The 18,852-nt window shown below is 36.3% G+C and overlaps 1 protein-coding gene across 1 annotated transcript; it reads right to left on the minus strand.

Annotated features, from left to right (window-relative positions):
• Positions 1–523: 523 nt before the first annotated feature.
• On the minus strand, positions 524–17,689 carry LOC18431353 (proteasome subunit alpha type-1-B). The gene is made up of 2 exons (XM_006841478.4): positions 17,074–17,689; positions 524–1,659 (listed from the first exon to the last, which is right to left on the minus strand). The coding sequence occupies exons 1-2, from the start codon at positions 17,422–17,424 to the stop codon at positions 1,210–1,212; spliced, it is 801 nt and encodes a 266-aa protein (XP_006841541.1). The 5' UTR covers positions 17,425–17,689; the 3' UTR covers positions 524–1,209.
• Between the last annotated feature and the right edge of the window lie 1,163 nt (positions 17,690–18,852).

Raw genomic sequence — 18,852 nt, forward strand, 5'->3', positions numbered from 1 at the left:
AGAAAGTAGAAAGAACTCTCACTCCAGATCTTTTATTTATATTCAACCGCCAAGAAGCAATGACATTTGTGAATGGGATTATATAGTGTGAGACCACATATCTTTGCTACAAGGAGGTCTAGCCATATGATGTCAGATTGAATGGCTAAAGATGTGTCATGAGATTCGCGAATTTTATTTTTTGCAATTTTGAGTCTAGCCGATGAAAATCTTGCAAACCACCTGATTTAAGATCTGACAGACAATTATTGTGAACTCCTTGTATCATACGTAAATAGTGTCTTGTATACTTTTTTTTTTTTAAATAATATTTCATCGGTCGAGAGCATGGCCAATGAAGAATTGAGTTGGAAAAAAAGGTTCCTAAAGAAACCAGATATTGATCGTAGGTACTTTGATATAGTAGCCCAAACGGAGAATGATCACATCCATTTTTTAAAACACACAAAATATCAACAATATCATAACCCTTAGAGAACCAGGACTTAGAATATGAAGAAAATGCAGTCATTTTGTTCCTAGATTTTGGAGATATCGATTGAGAATATGAAGCTTAATGTCAGTACTTTTTCCTAGTGCTTAGATAGTGGCAATATATACAGTAATCATGATACAAAGGCCATATAAGATGTCCTGATAGCAAGTGCATGAAGGAGCAAAAATGCCACGGTACTCGCCTTAGGAAATACGGGATGACAATAGAGAAAGGGGTGATCCTTTTTCCCACCATACTGTGATATCCAATTTTTAGTTCCACGTTTACCCTGAAGTAGGATTTCAGAAGGAAAAGCCTCTTATCAAACAAGAAGCTTTTTAAATCAACCCAAGATTCCCATCCCAATCCCAACGAAAAAGAAAAAAAATTGTTCTCTTAAAACAATCAGATCAGAATAATACCAGCCTGCTCTGAACAACCGCAAAATCATCTCCATCGTTAAAGCCCACATCAACCCAATGAGTAAACCATAGTTAAACCCCATATAGCTATTTTTTTTTCCAGATAAAAAGGAGATAAATTAACAGTCGCTTGATATAATTTAACAAAACTTGTCCTTGTCATATACGAAAAGAAAAACCAAATAAGCGACGAAGGTAACAAAAGGAAAGTGATTAATCGGATGAGCATGTTTCCCATATTCATATTCAAATGACCAATTGAAAATCCAGGGAGGATGAAAACATTGAAAGTCAACCTCATTTGCACGCCACTTAGATATCCATGGGAGCCACATCGGGGCTGTCTTCTTGCATGGCACTCTGATCACCTTCCCTTTGAGGCTCAGATGTGCCCGCCTCCTCGGCCTCCAAGACATCGATTAACTCTTGCACAGTTCCCAGATCAAGCTTATGAAATGGCTCGTCAACCCCTACAATGGCAACAGTGCAGATTGAGCTGGTCAGCTTCTCTCCTTGCAGGGTTTCTTTCACAGCCAGGAGACCATGTTTGATGAGTTCTTCACGTGAAGAGTCATTGAATGTCTCGAACTTCCTTTCAAGGTAGGTTTTTGCAGCTTGGGAGCGAGACCCAATTGCAAAAGCTTGGTATTCAAAGTAGTTTCCACTTGGGCAATTGTAGTATAGATGAGCCCCCAACTCATCCAGGCCAGCAACAAGGAGGCCCACGCCATAAGGACGCTTCCATGACCTCTGGGTGCACACCTGCAAGAGATTTGAAACTAGTATTTAATAGCACCTAGAAAATCAAAATAAAACCAGAGCAAAAATAAACAGTTTTTAGTTTTTCTCCTGAGTAACCGTGTTGAAAGAGAAGTATCATCAAGTTTTTTTTTCACTGGTGACACAATTATACAAGAATATTCTCTTTCAACAAGTTTTTTTCACTGGTGATACAATTAGACAAGGAATATATATATATATATATATATATATAGAGAGAGAGAGAGAGAGTAAGACCCTAAGCAAAATCATCATCATCATCCAAGCCTTATCCCAACTATTTGGGGTTGGCGATACGAATCCTATTCCAGCAAATGAGTCCCCAAAATATTGGGAGCTTACATCCACTCCATTGGAAATAATTAGCTAGACGGTCGTTTCATAACAAGTGAAATTCCCCCTCTTTATACTTAAAACATAACCTTTCGGTGAGGTTTTGCAGTCCTTATCATTCAAGCCCTTATATCAATCATTTAGTAAATCTACATAACTTCTCTTCAACTATTACAAACCCCATATTCATCCTTCTGCTTAAATTTTAAAAACTAATCATAGAAAACTATTAAACATGAGGGAATAATTTCATGTCATGCACATCAACTAGCTTAGAGGCTCAAAACTCTGACCCCTCATTCGCCGTATCTTATAGATTCAAAGGAACAATGACATTTTTTTTTCTCTCCTTTCTTCTACAAATTTGCCTAGGGTGGAGTTCCATGCACGTGTTTACAATTACATCATTTGGCCCTCTTTACTAGACTTTACTAATAGCCACCAACAGTACTTGGTTTGACTAAATAACTATTATCATGTTGATGCCATTACCCTTCAATTTCATGATATTTGATTTCCATACTTCACCTCTGCTTGGCAGCCCATTGTTTTACAAAATATGTTGCCACAGTGTCTCAGATGCAGCATTATGCCTGATGAGTATGCTACAAGGAAGCGACTTTGACTAACAGCGCTGTGGGTAGCTCGGCAGCTAACATATTTTCAAATAAAAAATGAACCACTTGACAAGTAAAGAATGGAGATCTCTTAATTTAAATCGCTAAATCCGGTGATCAAGATGGCAATGAAAACAATGATACATGGTTACCAAGTTATAATGCAATGAAGTCCATAACACTAGGATGTAAAGTTATTGTACGTGTAACAAAAAAAAATTCAGACGGAGAAAAAATCATGGAGAAGGGAAAGAGTCTTTTGCATACTTTTTAATATGATATGCAGTTTAAGTTCTGAAGGAACAGTGCAGTAGATATGGCAAATCCAAATACAAAAATTTTGCACGCAAAAGGTATGGATTAGCATGAAAGAAGTATTTCCCCTAAGAAATAATGAATAAAACAAATTGCTTTTTGGATTCAAACCCACAAATGAATTAGAAGGCTCTTGAGGTTGTAAGTTCCAACTTCCAACCAAGCCACCCCAAAAGGAAAAATAAAAAGAAAGGAAAGAAGAATCATTGATAAACTACATAAACTACATACCCCACATTCACAAATCACCCTTAAGGATGAACATCATAACTACATTTCAAAATAGGCTTCAAGTTCCTAACTAAACAATAATAATGGGAATCATGGGCCAAACATTGATCAGAAAGAATAGTGTCAAACTAGCAACCATGACAAAGTAGCACTCGCGTTCCAGATAGTTGAATGACATAAATAGCTGAAAGCACACAATATATGAAGTTTTAAACCAGATTAAGAGAACAAAAATCATTACAATGTCACCACCAGATACAAAATCATTAAGGAAATCATAGATAAAAATTGTCATTTCCAGTTCCAGCAAGCTTTGCGCACTAGCAATAACCAAACCCACAGATTCTGACTGGGTGTGAGGGGGTGGTGGGGGGTGTGCAGGGTGCATGGCATATGTAGCCTAGACAAACACAGGAAGAAATCCCCAGGGGACGTACTAAAAAGTGAATGAACAACGTTCTTTCATCACTTGCATAATTTGATTGACTACTTCGATGTTGGACTACCTAGTCTTCTAGATACCAAATCTGATGAAAAGCAATTCAAATTTTTTCAATTACAAAAGAAGTTTATGGTTGATGGATAGGCCAATGTAAAAATTCGAAGCACAGATACTTCCTGTTTACAAAGTCAAGACAAACAATGGTTAATGGCCGATCAAATAAACCATATCACACAGTAATGACATACAGATAAAAAAGTTTGAAACTAAACAAATATCTCACAGGGAAAAAAAAAAGTGATTCATTCCCTACAATTGACGTCACTGAAGCTTTAAGAAGCCAAAAAAACAAAACCTAATTTGCATGGGTGATTGGCCCATATTCCGTAATGTCCACCAAGATCTGGGGCACTCACAAGGCATTCAACCCCCATTTAAACATGCTGCTCCTGTGGAATTCATCAAATAGCTTCATTATGTCATCTTTTAGGAGATCCAAAAAGGTCAAGAAGAAACAAAAAGAATATATCTTCCCAATGCAAATCATCATCATCCTAGCCTCATCCCAACTATTTGGGGTCAGCTATACGAATCTCGTTACGCCATTTCGCTCTATCAAACCCTCAGTCAAACCATAAGTCACCATATCTTTTCTCACTATTTCTATCCATGTTCGTTAGGACCTTCCCCTTACCCTATTAGAGCCTTATACTTGAACCAAATCACCTCTCCTAACCATTATTATTTTAGGTCGACCCTACACTGACTAGATCACCTAAGTTTACTTTCCCTCATTTTATCCCTATTGGAGCTACCTCTACGTTCCCTCGAATGTATTCATTTTGAATTTTGTCCTTCCTTGTCTTGCCACTTATCCTTTTCAAAATCTTATCTCAGTTCGACTCGCTCTATAGATTTGTTGTTTCTTGGCTGCCCAACATTTCGTTCCATAAAGCATGGTTAGTCTTACAACCGTTCTACAGAACTTCCCCGTCATTTTCATTGGTATGCAACAATCACATAAAATTCCAAAAACACATGTCAACTTTGCCCACCCAGCTCTAATTCTATGAGCAACATCTTCCTCAATCTTTCCTTTTTCATGGATTATTGAACCAAGATATAAAAATAATATCTTTTAGGATCTTCCCAATACAAATATTCCCTGCAAATTCCATCTATAAATCTGCACTCTCGCCTACCATCTCAATTGAAATGCTGTCAAAACTAAGCCCATCAAATGTTGGTCTTCTTCTCCCCACCTTTGGATATAACTCATAAATACACAAAATATTTACATATGTAGCTATTGGATTGTCGCTACGCCATCTATCTCCTCTACATATCTTTAACTATAACCTCTCCCTATTCTTTTCTTAGGTAGTTCAGTCAGGATCCTTCTTCCAACATTGATCATCTTTTTAAAGAATTTGTTTTTTTGGTATCACTCTTTGAGTTATCTAGTGGGACTTCCGTTGCCAACTCATTACCCCTTGCCTCACAATTTACCATCACACTTCTTCGAGCTCTTCAGTAGCCCTCAATGAGCCATCTCACATAGAACTTTTGGTGCACCATCACAAATCTCTGTCAATGCTACACTGCAACATTCAGTTAAATGACTTCAAAGACAGGGTGTTGATCCAATAATGACTTCCAGGAACTTCAAATTTTTTTCTTTCAAGATATGCCAAACAGATGCTAAAAAGTCCATTCCAACCATCCCTACCCAAATCCCATCCAAAATGAGAGACGCACTAAGACATATAACTCAAGAAGTATCAAAGAACTCCAGCATACCTGAGGAAAAAGAAAACCCTGCCAATTTGCTAGTCTGCAATGAACTAGCAAATGGCCCATGGTTTGCTCGTCCTCTCAGCAGAAAGTATGCAACACTATAACTCCATGTTGAAGATGATTAATGCAGAATATCATCTTTATATAATATAGCTAGCTATAGAAAAGCAAATACTCAGGAAGCTGCCTCTTTACTAGAACACAAGTTGGATAAAGCAATCTATGTATCACCACAAAATTAATACATAAATGTCATATTTCCCTAAAATAACCTCCAAATCAGTGAGATCTGACAATAAGGTCATACCTTTCTATTTTCATATAAACTGACATGTGTTTACTGACTTGGTCAACTCTGCAACTTCATCTTCATGCGAGCTCATCCTAAAAGGAAGCACTGATCTAAACCTTCGAATATTAGTTAGTGCCCAAAAAGGGCCCTACTTGACAATCAAAGGTAAAGAAAGACAACAAAAGATCCCGGGTCAATAAAGACCAAATCAAAACAATTCCAAGAGGGTGATGACTATAATTGCAATGGAACGGAAGACAATAGTGCTCGCAAAGAGGGATAAATCATGTTAATTAGGTGTCACCACCCGACGAGGCCAAATGCCAATTTTAAATAAAAAAATATTATTGATAGAGGCCAATTGTTAGAAGTTCATGGAGGGTGGTCAAACTTACGACTATAAAAATATAATAGGATTCATCAGATTCATTTGCCACAGAGAGTTTATATCATGAGATATTATGCTGTGTTAGGAAACCATAGGCTAGAATAAAAGGATCCTAGTCACAGTGAAGGGATTAGCAGCCTGGGTAGTTAACTTATCTACTTTGAAAATTTGAATAGGATTTGGGCAGTTTCTTGAGTTGGTAGTTTCTTAATTTGAATATTTTATGGGGGTGGATCTGGGGAATGCCTATATATAAATGCGAGTTACAAATTACAATAATAAAGAAGGCATTGAGCTTTTCCCCCTGAACTGCGTGTGCAGCACAACGAGGAAGATCCCCCTCGAAGAGGATCAAACCATCATCACACCTTTCTATCCTTTTGATTGCACATTACAATCTTTTCCAGCAAGATCATAACATCTGGTATCAATGCATCGAGGCTGGTATGCCCGAAGCTAGCCAGAAGGCTTTGAATAAGCAGCAGAAGGAAGAAAAAACGGAAAAGCTCAAAGGAGAGGTGCAGCAACATTCAGGATTGCTGCGCAAGGTACTTGAGACCCCCACCATTATGAGTCTTCAATACGAGCAGTTAGAGTCTTCAATGCCTTAAGATGTTGAGGAACAGTCAATCAATCGGGGTGGGAGGACCTGGGTAGACGCATACCATGGAGGGACCTTTAGCACCAAAGAGGTTGGAGCCCCAATCCAAGCCCAGTTTACATGCTTAGATTTTCCCAAGTTTAGTGGCGATGATCCAGCTGGGTGGATTTATCGTGTAGAGTGATTCTTCACATTTTAGAACACATAGGAGAAACAAAAGGCTATCTTGGCATCTTTCTACCTTGAGTGAGACGTAATGCAGTGGTTCCAGTGGCATGAAAAGACATATGTGATACTAAGTTCCACAAATCTTGTTAAAGCACTTTATGTTAGTTTTGGACCGACATAATACACAGATTTTGATGTAGTGCCCTTTAAATTATGGCAAACAGGAACCATTCGAGAATATCAAAACATTTTTGAGTGGCTAGCGGATCGGGTTGGACGGCGAAGGCTTTGATCGTATCTTCTTCAGGGGCCTAAAGGAAGAAATTGGAACCAAGGTCCAAGTGTTCCAGCCCACAACCTCGACGATCAAAACCGGCCACATATGTATGCCAGAAGAAAAACTACAACGCTTTAGGCATAGAAGACAAAATTTATCTATCTGGCTGGAGGCTACCGTACCCTTGCCAACAGCTTCTAAGACGAGAACCCCTGCAATTAAGAAACTAACCTGGGCCGAGATGTGTTGGCACATGTATGTCCATGAGGCCTTTAATAATTCTAAAATTCCAAAAAAAAAAAAAAAAAAAAAGAAACGGGGAAACTTTTAATAAGTGATGGTTCGTATGAGAATGATGGTCCTTAGGGACCATCACTATTTTCAAAAGCTTTTGGTTTAAAGCTTTTGCTGCCTTGCTCTTGCCACGTCCACTAAAGGACGTGGGCTTTATGCGTTTAAAGTGTAATTTAACAGTTATACCTCATGTGTGAGGTGTAACTTAATAAAAAATATAATATAATATCCTAAGAATTTAAATACGAGAGGCGAGGACTCCCACCCTAGAAAATTTTGAGATCTCTCTCTCTAGCCGAATTTTTATCGAAAGCTCCCTCTCAAATATTTTAGGTAAGTGACTTCATTATCTTGAAAAATAATCCGTAAGTGACTTCATTATCTTGAAAAATAATCCGTTATTTTTAAAAATGAAATGAAATAATTATTTATGCTTATTATCATGAATTTTAAGCGCGATAAATTTTATGCGCAAGTGACCTCATTTATTTTTAAAAATAATCTTTTTAATAAAATTATAATATTAGAAATTTTAAATGCTGTAAATTCTTAGAAATAAATTTATTTATTTATTTTTCTTGTTTATTGTTAGAAAATTTTAGAAATAAAATTATTAGAAATAAATGTGATATTTCTGCTGTTCGTAAAATTGTGAGATTTCTTTCTACTGTTTTTGAATATTTAGACATTGTAAATTTCATGTGCAATGACTGCCTTATTATTTAAAAATTGATATTTTTGCAATTGATTATAGCATTGTTGTGAAATGTTTAATTGCGAATTGACATCTCATAAATTGTGATAATTTCGTATTCTTGAAATTCTATAAAAGTTTTTCTATACATATTAAACTGGCAATTATGCTAGAATGTCTTTACGAACTGCTACCTTTCTAAATTTGAGCCCAATATATTTGATTGGTTATTTTTGAAATGTTATTGAAAGTGACTGTTATTAATGGTTTCAGTGAAATACATATTAATGATTTCAGTGATATGTTGAGTACATGATATTGCTGCTTTCGAATGTTTAAAGAGATTTAGAAATACTTTAAGTATGCACGTGGACTCATCCGATTCGCCGGTGAGGTTTAAGTGGACCTATCCCGGACGCCGGTAGGGATTAAGTGGACTCATCCGGTACACCAGTGAGGTATAAGTGAACCTGTAGGGATTAAGTTGACCTATTTGGGACGCCGATAGGGATTAAGTGGACCCATCAGGACGCTGATGGGGTATATAGGTGACCTACTTGAGACGCCAGTAGGGTATTTTGTGAAATCCTTTGAATTATGCACTGCCGTTAAAATGTTATATGCATTTCAATCATTTGCATTATGTTTAACTGTGCATTTCTGAAAGTGAAATTGTTATCTATAAATGCTTGTGCTCGCATTGTTTTTAATTGACCTCCATTTTGAAAGTTTGTTTATATCTTTCATCGATGATTATTTTTAGGATTATGATGATCACTTACTGAGTAGCCAAACTCATCAAACTATGGTAAACATTTTTCAAGATAACTGCGGTTTCATTTTGAGTGCTCGTCAGGATCAACTTTGGAAGATATTGTAGTTGTGCCTAAGCTTTCTTTTGTTACTTTGTAGGAATTCGCCACTGTAAATTTGTCCTATCAATGAGATATATATATGTTTTGACTGTCACATCTCAAGAATACCAGTATTGTAAATTCTTGGGACGTGACAATTATGGTATCAGAGCAATAGGTTTAAGATTCTTAGAAAATTTAAAAAGAATGTACTTAAAATAATATTTATTACGTGTACAAATCGGGACGAAGTCAAGATCCAGAATAGTTGAAGCTATAATGGAAGGAATTCACAAAGCCTTGAAAAATATGGTTGCTCTAATGCAACATCAGATGGAAAACAACAATCCACCTAGACAGTCAGTTACGGAAAATGGTGGGAGTGATATCGAACAATTTAAGAAATTGAACCCACCTTCTTTTAAGGGTGTTGTAAACCCACTGGAAGCCGAGGGATGGATTATGCAATTGGAGAAAATATTCGAGGTAATGGAATGTCTTGATGATAGGAAGGTAGCCTTGGCAGTTTTTATGTTAGAAGGAGAAGCACAACATTGGTGGCGAATGGCAAAAGAAGTATTGGCCCAAGAAAATAAACCCTTGACTTGGGAAGTATTTATAGAGGCATTTAATGAAAAGTATTTCTCAGATTTTATTCGAGACCAAAAAGAAATGGAATTTCTGAAATTAATCCAATGAAACCAGACAATAGCACAGTACGAGGCCAAGTTCACTGAGTTGGCCAGGTTTGCACCACATATGATTAACAATGAGGCAAGAAAGGTGAAGAAATTTGAAAGGGGTCTCAAACCAGCTATTAGAAGCAGAATATCAGTCTTAAAATTGAGAACTTATGCTGAAATAGTGGATCAAGTCCTAATTGTTGAAAAAGATTTCGAAAATTACCAAAAGACGAAAAATCAGAAAAGCCATGTTAGACCCACACCATCTAAACGACAACAGCTTGAAAGGGCAAACAAGAAGCCAAGGCCCTTACCACTTCAAAGCCCAATAGAACCATGTAAAAAATGTGGGAAAAACCATGGATCCAGCCCTTGTTATTAGAATACCGGAGCCTGTTTTAAATGTGGAAAATTGGGGCACCAGATTAGGCAATGTCTTAGCTTACAGATGCAACAGCTTCCAAAGCAGAGAGAGATAGCTCAAAAGCCTCAGATGAAGGGAAGAGTATTTGCGATCACCGAGCAAGATGCTCAGGCCTCAAAATCAGTGATCCAAGGTACTCTTATTATCTTCCAAAAAGTAGCTCATATTTTGATTGATCCTGGATCTACTCATTCATTTGTGTCACAACATTTTACATGCCACTTAAAGGTAGAACCAAAACAATTAGAATACATTCTAGAGTTAGCCACACCGATGGAAAATTCAATTGACACCAATATAGTGTACAAATCATGTGTAATAAAGATAGAAGAAAAGGAACTGTTGGTTGATTTAATACTCTTAGAAATTCAAGATTTTGATATAATCTTAGGCATGGATTGGCTTTCTGCATACCATGCAAGTATTAATTGTTACTAGAAAATGGTTACCTTTAGTATTCCGAATCAACCAGTATTTTACTTCAATGGTATCAAAGAAGACTCCCCATCATATTTAATCTCCTGTATTCGAGCAATCGCCTCTTTTGAAAAGGGTGTCAAAGCTTTCTTGCCTATATCAAAGAAGATAGGAAGGAAGAGATAAATTTGGATACCACTCCGATTATCCGAGAATTTCCCGACGTTTATTCAGATGACAGGGAAATTGAATTCTCTATTGAATTATTGTCAGGGGTAGCCCCAATTTCTAAGGCACCTTATAGAATGGCACCTGCAAAACTTAAAGAACTGAAACAATAATTGGAAGAATTATTAGATAAAGGTTTTATCGAGCCCAGTGTGTCACCTTCGGGTGCTCCGGTATTGTTTGTTAAAAAGAAAGATGGGACTATGAGATTGTGTATCGATTATAGACAGTTGAACCAAGTAACCGTGAAAAATAAGTATCCATTACCTAGAATTGATGATTTATTTGATCAATTACAAGGATCACAAGTGTTTTAAAAAATTGATATTAGATCTGGATACCATCAGCTTAAGATTAAAAGTGAAGATGTTCCCAAGGCTTTCAGAACAAGGTATGGCCATTATGAATTTTTAGCCATGCCTTTTGAATTAACCAATGCACCGGCTGCATTTATAGATTTGATGAATCGAATCTTTAAGCCCTCTTTGGATAAATTTATTGTGGTATTCATCGATGATATTTTAATTTATTCCAAGAATCAGAAGGAACGTGAGCAGCATGTAAGAATGGTATTGCAAATATGAAGAGAAAAGAAATTGTATGTCAAACTTAGTAAATGTGAATTTTGGCTTGAACAAGTGATATTTTTAGAACATGTCATATCAAAAGAAGGTTTATCAGTTGATCCTTCAAAGGTTGAAGCCGTTGTTAATTGGAAACAACCAAGAAATGTGACTGAAGTTCGAAGCTTTTTGGGATTGACGGGTTATTACAGAAAATTTATAGAAGGATTTTCTCGAATTGCAACCCCATTAACTCGATTGACACAGAAAAATGTCAAATTTAAGTGGACAAGTGAATGTGAGGAGAGTTTTCAAGAACTAAAAGTTCGATTAACTTCAGCACCTATTTTAACTATTCCTGAGGGGAATGGGGGATTTGTGATTTATAGTGATGCTTCACATAAAGGCTTGGGCTGTGTATTAATGTAATATGGGAAAGTAGTGGCATATGCATCCAGACAGTTAAAAGAATAAAAGAAAAAATATCCAATTCATGACATGGAACTCGCTGCAATAGTATTCGCTTTGAAAATGTGGAGGCATTATCTATATGGTGAGCAATTCGAAATATACACAGATCATAAGAACTTGAAATACCTCTTCTCTCAGAAGGATTTAAATATGCAGCAAATAAGATGGATGGATTTTTTAAAAGATTATGATTGTACAATCCATTATCATTCAGGAAAAGCTAACGTTGCGGCTGACGCTCTAAGTAGAAAATCTACGGGAGTCTTAGCTCATCTAATGATCCAAGAAATGAGATTGTTAGAGGAAATAGTGGATTAACATCCGGCTCCGTTCATCAATGGTGTGGTAAGTATGATTGCCAACATTAAGGCAGAACCCCAATTAATCCAACAGATTCAATCGGCACAAAAGAAAGACCCTCAACTTATAACAATTGTAGAAGAGGTGAAGCAAGAAAAGAGAGACAAATTCTATATATGTAGTGAGGATTTGCTAAGATTCAAAGGTCAGATTTGAATGATGAGAGTATGAAAAAAACTATATTGGAAGAAGCATATCACTCTCGTTATACGATACATCCCGAAAGAATTAAAATGTATCAGGACCTGAAGAAAACCTTTTGGTGGAATAATATGAAAAAAAAGGTAGCGCTATTTGTGTCTAAGTGCCTAACATGCCAACAAGTAAAAGCTGAACATCAAAGGCCCGCTGGGTTGTTGCAGCCTTGACCCGTGCCAGAGTGGAAGGGGAAGCACATCTCTATGGATTTTGTCTCTGGCTTGCCTAGAACAAATTCAGGACATGATAGCATTTGGGTCATTGCAGACCGGTTGACCAAAGCTGCCCATTTTCTGCCAATTCGCACAACATATACTTTGGATCGATTGGCTCAGTTGTACATTAAGGAAATAGTGCGGTTGCATGGAGTTCCGGTCAGTATTGTATCGGACAAGGATACTCGGTTTACTTCTAAATTTTGGGCTAGGCTACAGTCAGCCATGGGGACAAGACTCACCTTTAGCACTACCTTTCATCCCCAAACTAATGGACAATCGGAGAGGACCATCCAAACTTTGGAAGATATGCTGAGGGCCTGTGTCATTGACTTTACAGGAAGCTGAGATGACCATTTACCCCTGATTGAATTTGTTTATAATAATAGCTTCCAAACCAATATCCAGATGGCACCATATGAAGCCCTGTATGGAAGGAAATGCAGGTCACCCATCTGTTTGGACGAGGTTGGTGAAAGGAAGCTTTTGGGGCCAGAAATTATCCAGATAACCACAGATAAGATAGCATTAATTCGAGAAAGGCTCAGGACAGCTCAGAGTCGGCAAAAGAGTTATGCCGATAACCGAAAGAGAGATCTTGAATTTGAAGAAAGTAATCGAGTTTTCCTAAATATCTCACCAATAAAAGGCATTATGAGATTCGGCAAGAAAGGAAAGCTCAGCCCACGTTACGACGGACCATTTGAAATCTTGGAAAGAATCGGAGGTATCGCTTATAAACTTGCCTTACCACCCGAATTGGCAAACGTCCATAATGTCTTCCGTGTATCGTCACTGCGAAAATATCAGCCTGACCTATCCCATATCTTGAAATACAAACTTTACCGATCAAGAAGGACCCATCCTTCATTGAGCAACCAATTTTGATACTGGATAGAAGGGCGCAAGTGTTGCGCAACAAGGAGATTCCTTTAATCTGTATATTATGGCAGTACCATTCAAGAGAAGAGTCGACTTGGGAACGAGAAGACGATATCAGAGAAAAATATCCCTATCTTTTTCAGTAATCAGGTACACAAATTTAGAGGACTAAATTTCTTGAAGGGGGGAAGAATGTAATAATTCTAAAATTCCAAAAAAAAAAAAAAAGGGGGAAACTTTTATTAAGTGATGGTTTGTATGAGCATGAAGGTCCTTAGGGACCATCACTATTTTCAAAAGCTTTTGGTTTAAAGCTTTTACTGCCTTGCTCTTGCCACGTCCACTAAAGGACGTGGGCTTTAAGCGTTTAAAGTGTAATTTAACGGTTACACCTCATGTGTGAGGTGTAACTTAATAAAATAATATAATATATTATCCTAAGAATTTAAATACGAGAGGCGAGGACTCCCACCCTAGAAAATTTTGAGATCTCTCTCTCTAGCCGAATTTTTATCGGAAGCTCCCTCTCAAATATTTTAGGTAAGTGACTTCATTATCTTGAATAATAATCCATTCTTTTTAAAAATGAAATGAAATAATTATTTCTGCTTATTATCATGAATTTTAAGCGCGATAAATTTTATGCGCAAGTAACCTCATTATTTTGAAAAATAATCTTTTTAATAAAATTATAATATTAGAAATTTTAAATGCTGTAAATTCTTAGAAATAAATTTATTTATGTATTTTTCTTGTCTATTGTTAGAAAATTTTAGAAATAAAATTATTAGAAATAAATGTGATATTTCTGCTGTTACTAAAATTGTGAGATTTCTTTCTACTGTTTTTTAATATTTAGACATTGTAAATTTCATGTGCAATGACTGCCTTATTATTTAAAAATTGATATTTTTGCAATTGATTATAGCATTGTTGTGAAATGTTTAATTGCGAATTGACATCTCATAAATTGTGATAATTTCGTATTCTTGAAATTCTATAAGAGTTTTTCTATACATATTAAACTGGCAATTATGCTAGAATGTCTTTACGAACTGCTACCTTTCTAAATTTGAGCCCAAAATATTTGATTGGTTATTTTTGAAATGTTATTGAAAGTGACTGTTATTAATGGTTTCAGCGAAATTCATATTAATGATTTCAGTGATATGTTGAGTACATGATATTGCTGCTTTCGAATGTTTTAAGAGATTTTGAATTACTTTAAGTATGCAAGTGGACTCATCCGGTTCGCCGATGAGGTTTAAGTGGACCTATCCGGGACGCCGGTAGAGATTAAGTGGACTCATCCGGTACGTCGGTGAGGTATAAGTGGACCTGCAGGGATTAAGTGGACCTATCTGGGACGCCGATAAGGATTAAGTGGACCCATCAAGACGCTGATGGGGTATATAGGTGACCTACTTGGGACGCCAATAGGGTATTTTGTGAAATCCTTTGAATTATGCACTGCCGTTAAAATGTTATATGCATTTCAATCATTTGAATTATATTTAATTGTGCATTTCTGAAAGTGATATTGTTATCTATAAATGCTTGTGCTCGCATTGTTTTTAATTGACCTCCATTTTGAAAGTTTGTTTATATCTTTCATCGATGATTATTTTTAGGATTATGATGATCACTTACTGAGTAGCCAAACTCATCAAACTATGGTAAACATTTTTCAGGAGAACTGCGGTTTCATTTTGAGTGCTCGTCAGGATCAACTTTGGAAGATATTGTAGTTGTGCCTAAGCTTTCTTTTGTTACTTTGTAAGAATTCGCCACTGTAAATTTGTCTTATCAATGAGATGTATATATGTTTTGACTGTCACATCTCAAGAATACCAGTATTGTAAATTCTTGGGGCGTGACAAGGCCACACATATTTTCATGGGACGAATCCCATGGATAGTTGTTTTTTAGTGCTTATCCATTTTTAAAAGATTTTCTTAAATGTAATATATAAAATAAATAATTATTTTCTCGATGTTTTTTCTAATGTTCATGTGAGATGGGGATAAGCATCCCTGAAATCTAGGATGTTGTTTCTCAGAGACCGGTTGAGAAATGGAAGTTGGGCCCCATTTTCTTTCCTATAAATATGGGAAATTAGAAAGAGGGAAAACACGACAAAAATTAGAGAGCCTCTTGGGTTTACAAAAAGCTTCTCTTCTCTCAAAACAAAAAAGGGTGCTTGAAATAAAATCCATGCTCTGCGATCACCAGCCTCGCGACACACCCCTCTCAGATCTCGGCTTGGTGCTCATCCTCGTTCCAATAATTTTACTTTCAAGATGAAGGAACGTAGAGACAAGGGCACATATGTAATCCTAGCAATTGTTTTATCCTAGATGGCTATGCAGACTGGGAGGCAGATGACCAAGCAAGTTAATAACTGAGCATCTCCCAAGACTTCCAACCTTGAGGACAAGGTTGATTTGAAGGAGGGTGGAATGTTAGGAAACGGTAGGTTAGAACAAAGGGATTAGCCTAGCTAGAATTAAAGGATCAGCAGCTTGGGTAGTTAACTTATCTAATTTTAATATTTGAATAGGATTTCTTGATTTGGTAGTTTCTTAATTAGAATATTGTATGGGAGTGGATTTGGGGAATGCCTATATATAAACGTGAGTCACAATAAGAAAGAAGGCATTGTGTTTTTGCCCCTAATCTCTGTGTGCAGCACAAGGAGGAAGAAACACCTCAAAGAGGATCAAACCACCACCACCCCTTTCTATCATTCTCATTGCAAGTAACCATATTTTCCAGTAACATGATAACATGCTGGTCATAGCAGGGGATCATTCAGCATGCGATAAATTCTTAAGCTAGGTGTTCCATAATGGACCCAAAAAACAATTCTATTCAAATCAACTCTGGAAGGGCGTCTCATGCAACTTTAGATCCAAAGGAGAAAGGGAAACTATGTCTGCAATTTAAACATTAATTCACTTTGAGGCTTCATAAATAAAATAAACAAATAAAGGAAAATTATCATACATATACCTTTATTTTCGTCTAATTGGAAAAAACCCTCAACATTCATAAATTTTTTGACATTTTCTAGACCAAAATAGCTTCACAGTAGTAGTTTTATTGTGAAGCCCTAGCATTACCGTACCTTAAGTACCGTAATGACTACCTCATTTTATACGAGGTTTTAAATGCCTGAAGTATTTTAAATGCCAAAACTGAGGAAAAAGGGTATGGCCGAGGTTTATGAAAGTTAAGGGTCTTTTTTTAATTTGTCAAAAATTAAGGTATATTTCTCATAATTTCTCTGAAGTAAAAGAGTCGCATTGTACAAAGATTGAAATTTTCCTCAGTCAAGCTTGTTCTTAAAAGAAGAGGATTCCCAATAGATGAACCAAATCAGCAAGTGACCAAATATAATTCCACAACACAAATTCAGAAGAAACTAATCGAAATAAAACCCCAGTTAGCAACAAATAGTCAAATAATTTCAATAGAGAGCTAGAAAACCAAGAAACTCTTGAGCAGAATACAGAGATTGATTCAAAACAAAATGTATAAAGAGACGCACAGATAGAAAAATAGATATCGATCTCGTATAGCAAACAGGAAACGTACAAATTCCATGAAACAATGAATCAAACCAGAACAACCCACAGAAATATGATCTAACCTGTGCCTTATCAGCAAGCTGAACAACCAATCTACTAACAGGGAGAGGCGACTCATAAACAAACGTATGGTTTATGCACTCGGACCTGAGATACCTCGAAAGAACACGACCATCAGCAGTGAGACCAGCAATTGCTATCCCAACATGGTCATCAACCTTAAATATCTTTCTCTGGTGAGAAGAGAGCTCTGAAGCCGCCTTATTAACACTTGCCAAAACCACATGCTTCGAAGATCTGAGGCCAATGGCTGCGCTCCCTTGCTTCACAGCTTCCATGGCATATTCGACCTGAAAGAGCCGGCCAGCTGGGCTCCATGTCGTGACATCTGTGTCATACTGGTTCCTAAACATGGTTCTGGTTTCAAGTAGTCGAGAATGTAGAGAGAGAAACCCTAAAAAAAGGTCTTAATGGAGTTCAAGAAAAACCCGAGAGAGAGGAAGGGGAAGTGAGAGAAACCCTAAATGTCGAAATTAAGAGGAATAAAGAATGGAAGCTGTAGAGGGCCTTTTTATAACGAAGACAACATAAAAGTGGGAAGAGGTGATCGGACGTTTTCTTCTTCTGCAAGTGAGGGAGGGAAAGAGTGTCGTTTACCTATGGGTTTACTTGTTTAGAATAGAGGATAATTTCTTCAAGGGCACTTTTTTTATAGGAATTTTCTTCCCAGTAACGAAAAGTTTATATAGAGCCGAGGCTCTAAACATCCTATTTGAGCTATTTTCGGAAGAGGTTCTTTAGATGCCTAAATATCCTCAAATAGATCATCTCGAAATCGCGATGCATAGACATAGATTAAAATGGATTTCATATTTTAAAAATTATGTATTTTGTAATATATTTTTGGACTGTTAATTTTTAAGTTTTCATAATCAATACTATTTTTTAAGCTTTAAACTTTATAAATAAAAATAAACATATAGTTTAAGGCTATCACAAATATTTTCAATATTAAAACTACATTTTTCGATACTATTTGAAAGTTGGCTCTAATTTGATTGTTTAGAGCCTAAGCCTTATACAAACCACACCCTTCTTCTCCTACCGACCTTCCACTTTTGAAAAGGGTAAATAGAGTTATTCCCTTTCTAAAAAAAAAAGAAAAGGCGACATACACTGCCCTAATTAAACAAATTAGAGCCCACCTCAAAAATTTCACTAGAAGAGGTTGTTTTGATGCTCAATATTCTCATTTTGATATCAAGATGCATGGACATGAGAAAAAAATAGATTTTAAATTTTGAAAATAGTATATCTTGTAACGCATTTTTTTACTCTCCATTGTAAAAATTTTCTAGTTGTTCATAGGTATGCTCGACCTACACTATTTTTTAAGCTTTAAATTTTATAATTAGACATGAAAATGTATTTTTAGGCTATCACAAAGATATTTATATTGAAACCAATATTTTCAATACTATTTGAAGGTGCGCTTTATTTAGATTGTTTAGAAAGAAAAACACACCTTCAAATTAGTGCCGAGGAATGTGGTTTCAATACTGGAAATCTTTGTGATAGCCTTCAAATATGTTTTCATCTTTAATTATTAAATTTAAAGCTCAAAGAAATAGTGTGGATCGAGCAGATCTATGAAAACTTAAAAATCTTAAAAATTGACGGTCTCAAAATACATTTCAAAATGCACTATTTCCAAAACTTGAAATCCATTTTTTTCTCATGTCCATGTATTTAAATGTCAATATGATCAATTTGAGGATATTTGAGCATCAAAACAACCTTTTCTAGTGAAATTTTTGATATGTGCTCTAATTTGATTGTTT

This window comes from Amborella trichopoda, chromosome 2, assembly GCF_054954075.1.
Source record: "Amborella trichopoda isolate Santa Cruz 75 chromosome 2, AtrichopodaSantaCruz75HAP2 v2.0, whole genome shotgun sequence".
Taxonomy (NCBI): domain Eukaryota; kingdom Viridiplantae; phylum Streptophyta; class Magnoliopsida; order Amborellales; family Amborellaceae; genus Amborella; species Amborella trichopoda.

Excerpts from the sequence above, each read along its gene's own strand:
- LOC18431353 (XM_006841478.4), bottom strand. The coding sequence starts at position 17,424 with ATGTTTAGGAACCAGTATGACACAGATGTCACGACATGGAGCCCAGCT. Across the intron at positions 1,660-17,073 it reads AGCTTGCTGATAAGGCACAG|GTGTGCACCCAGAGGTCATG; the intron begins GTTAGATCATAT and ends AATCTCTTGCAG.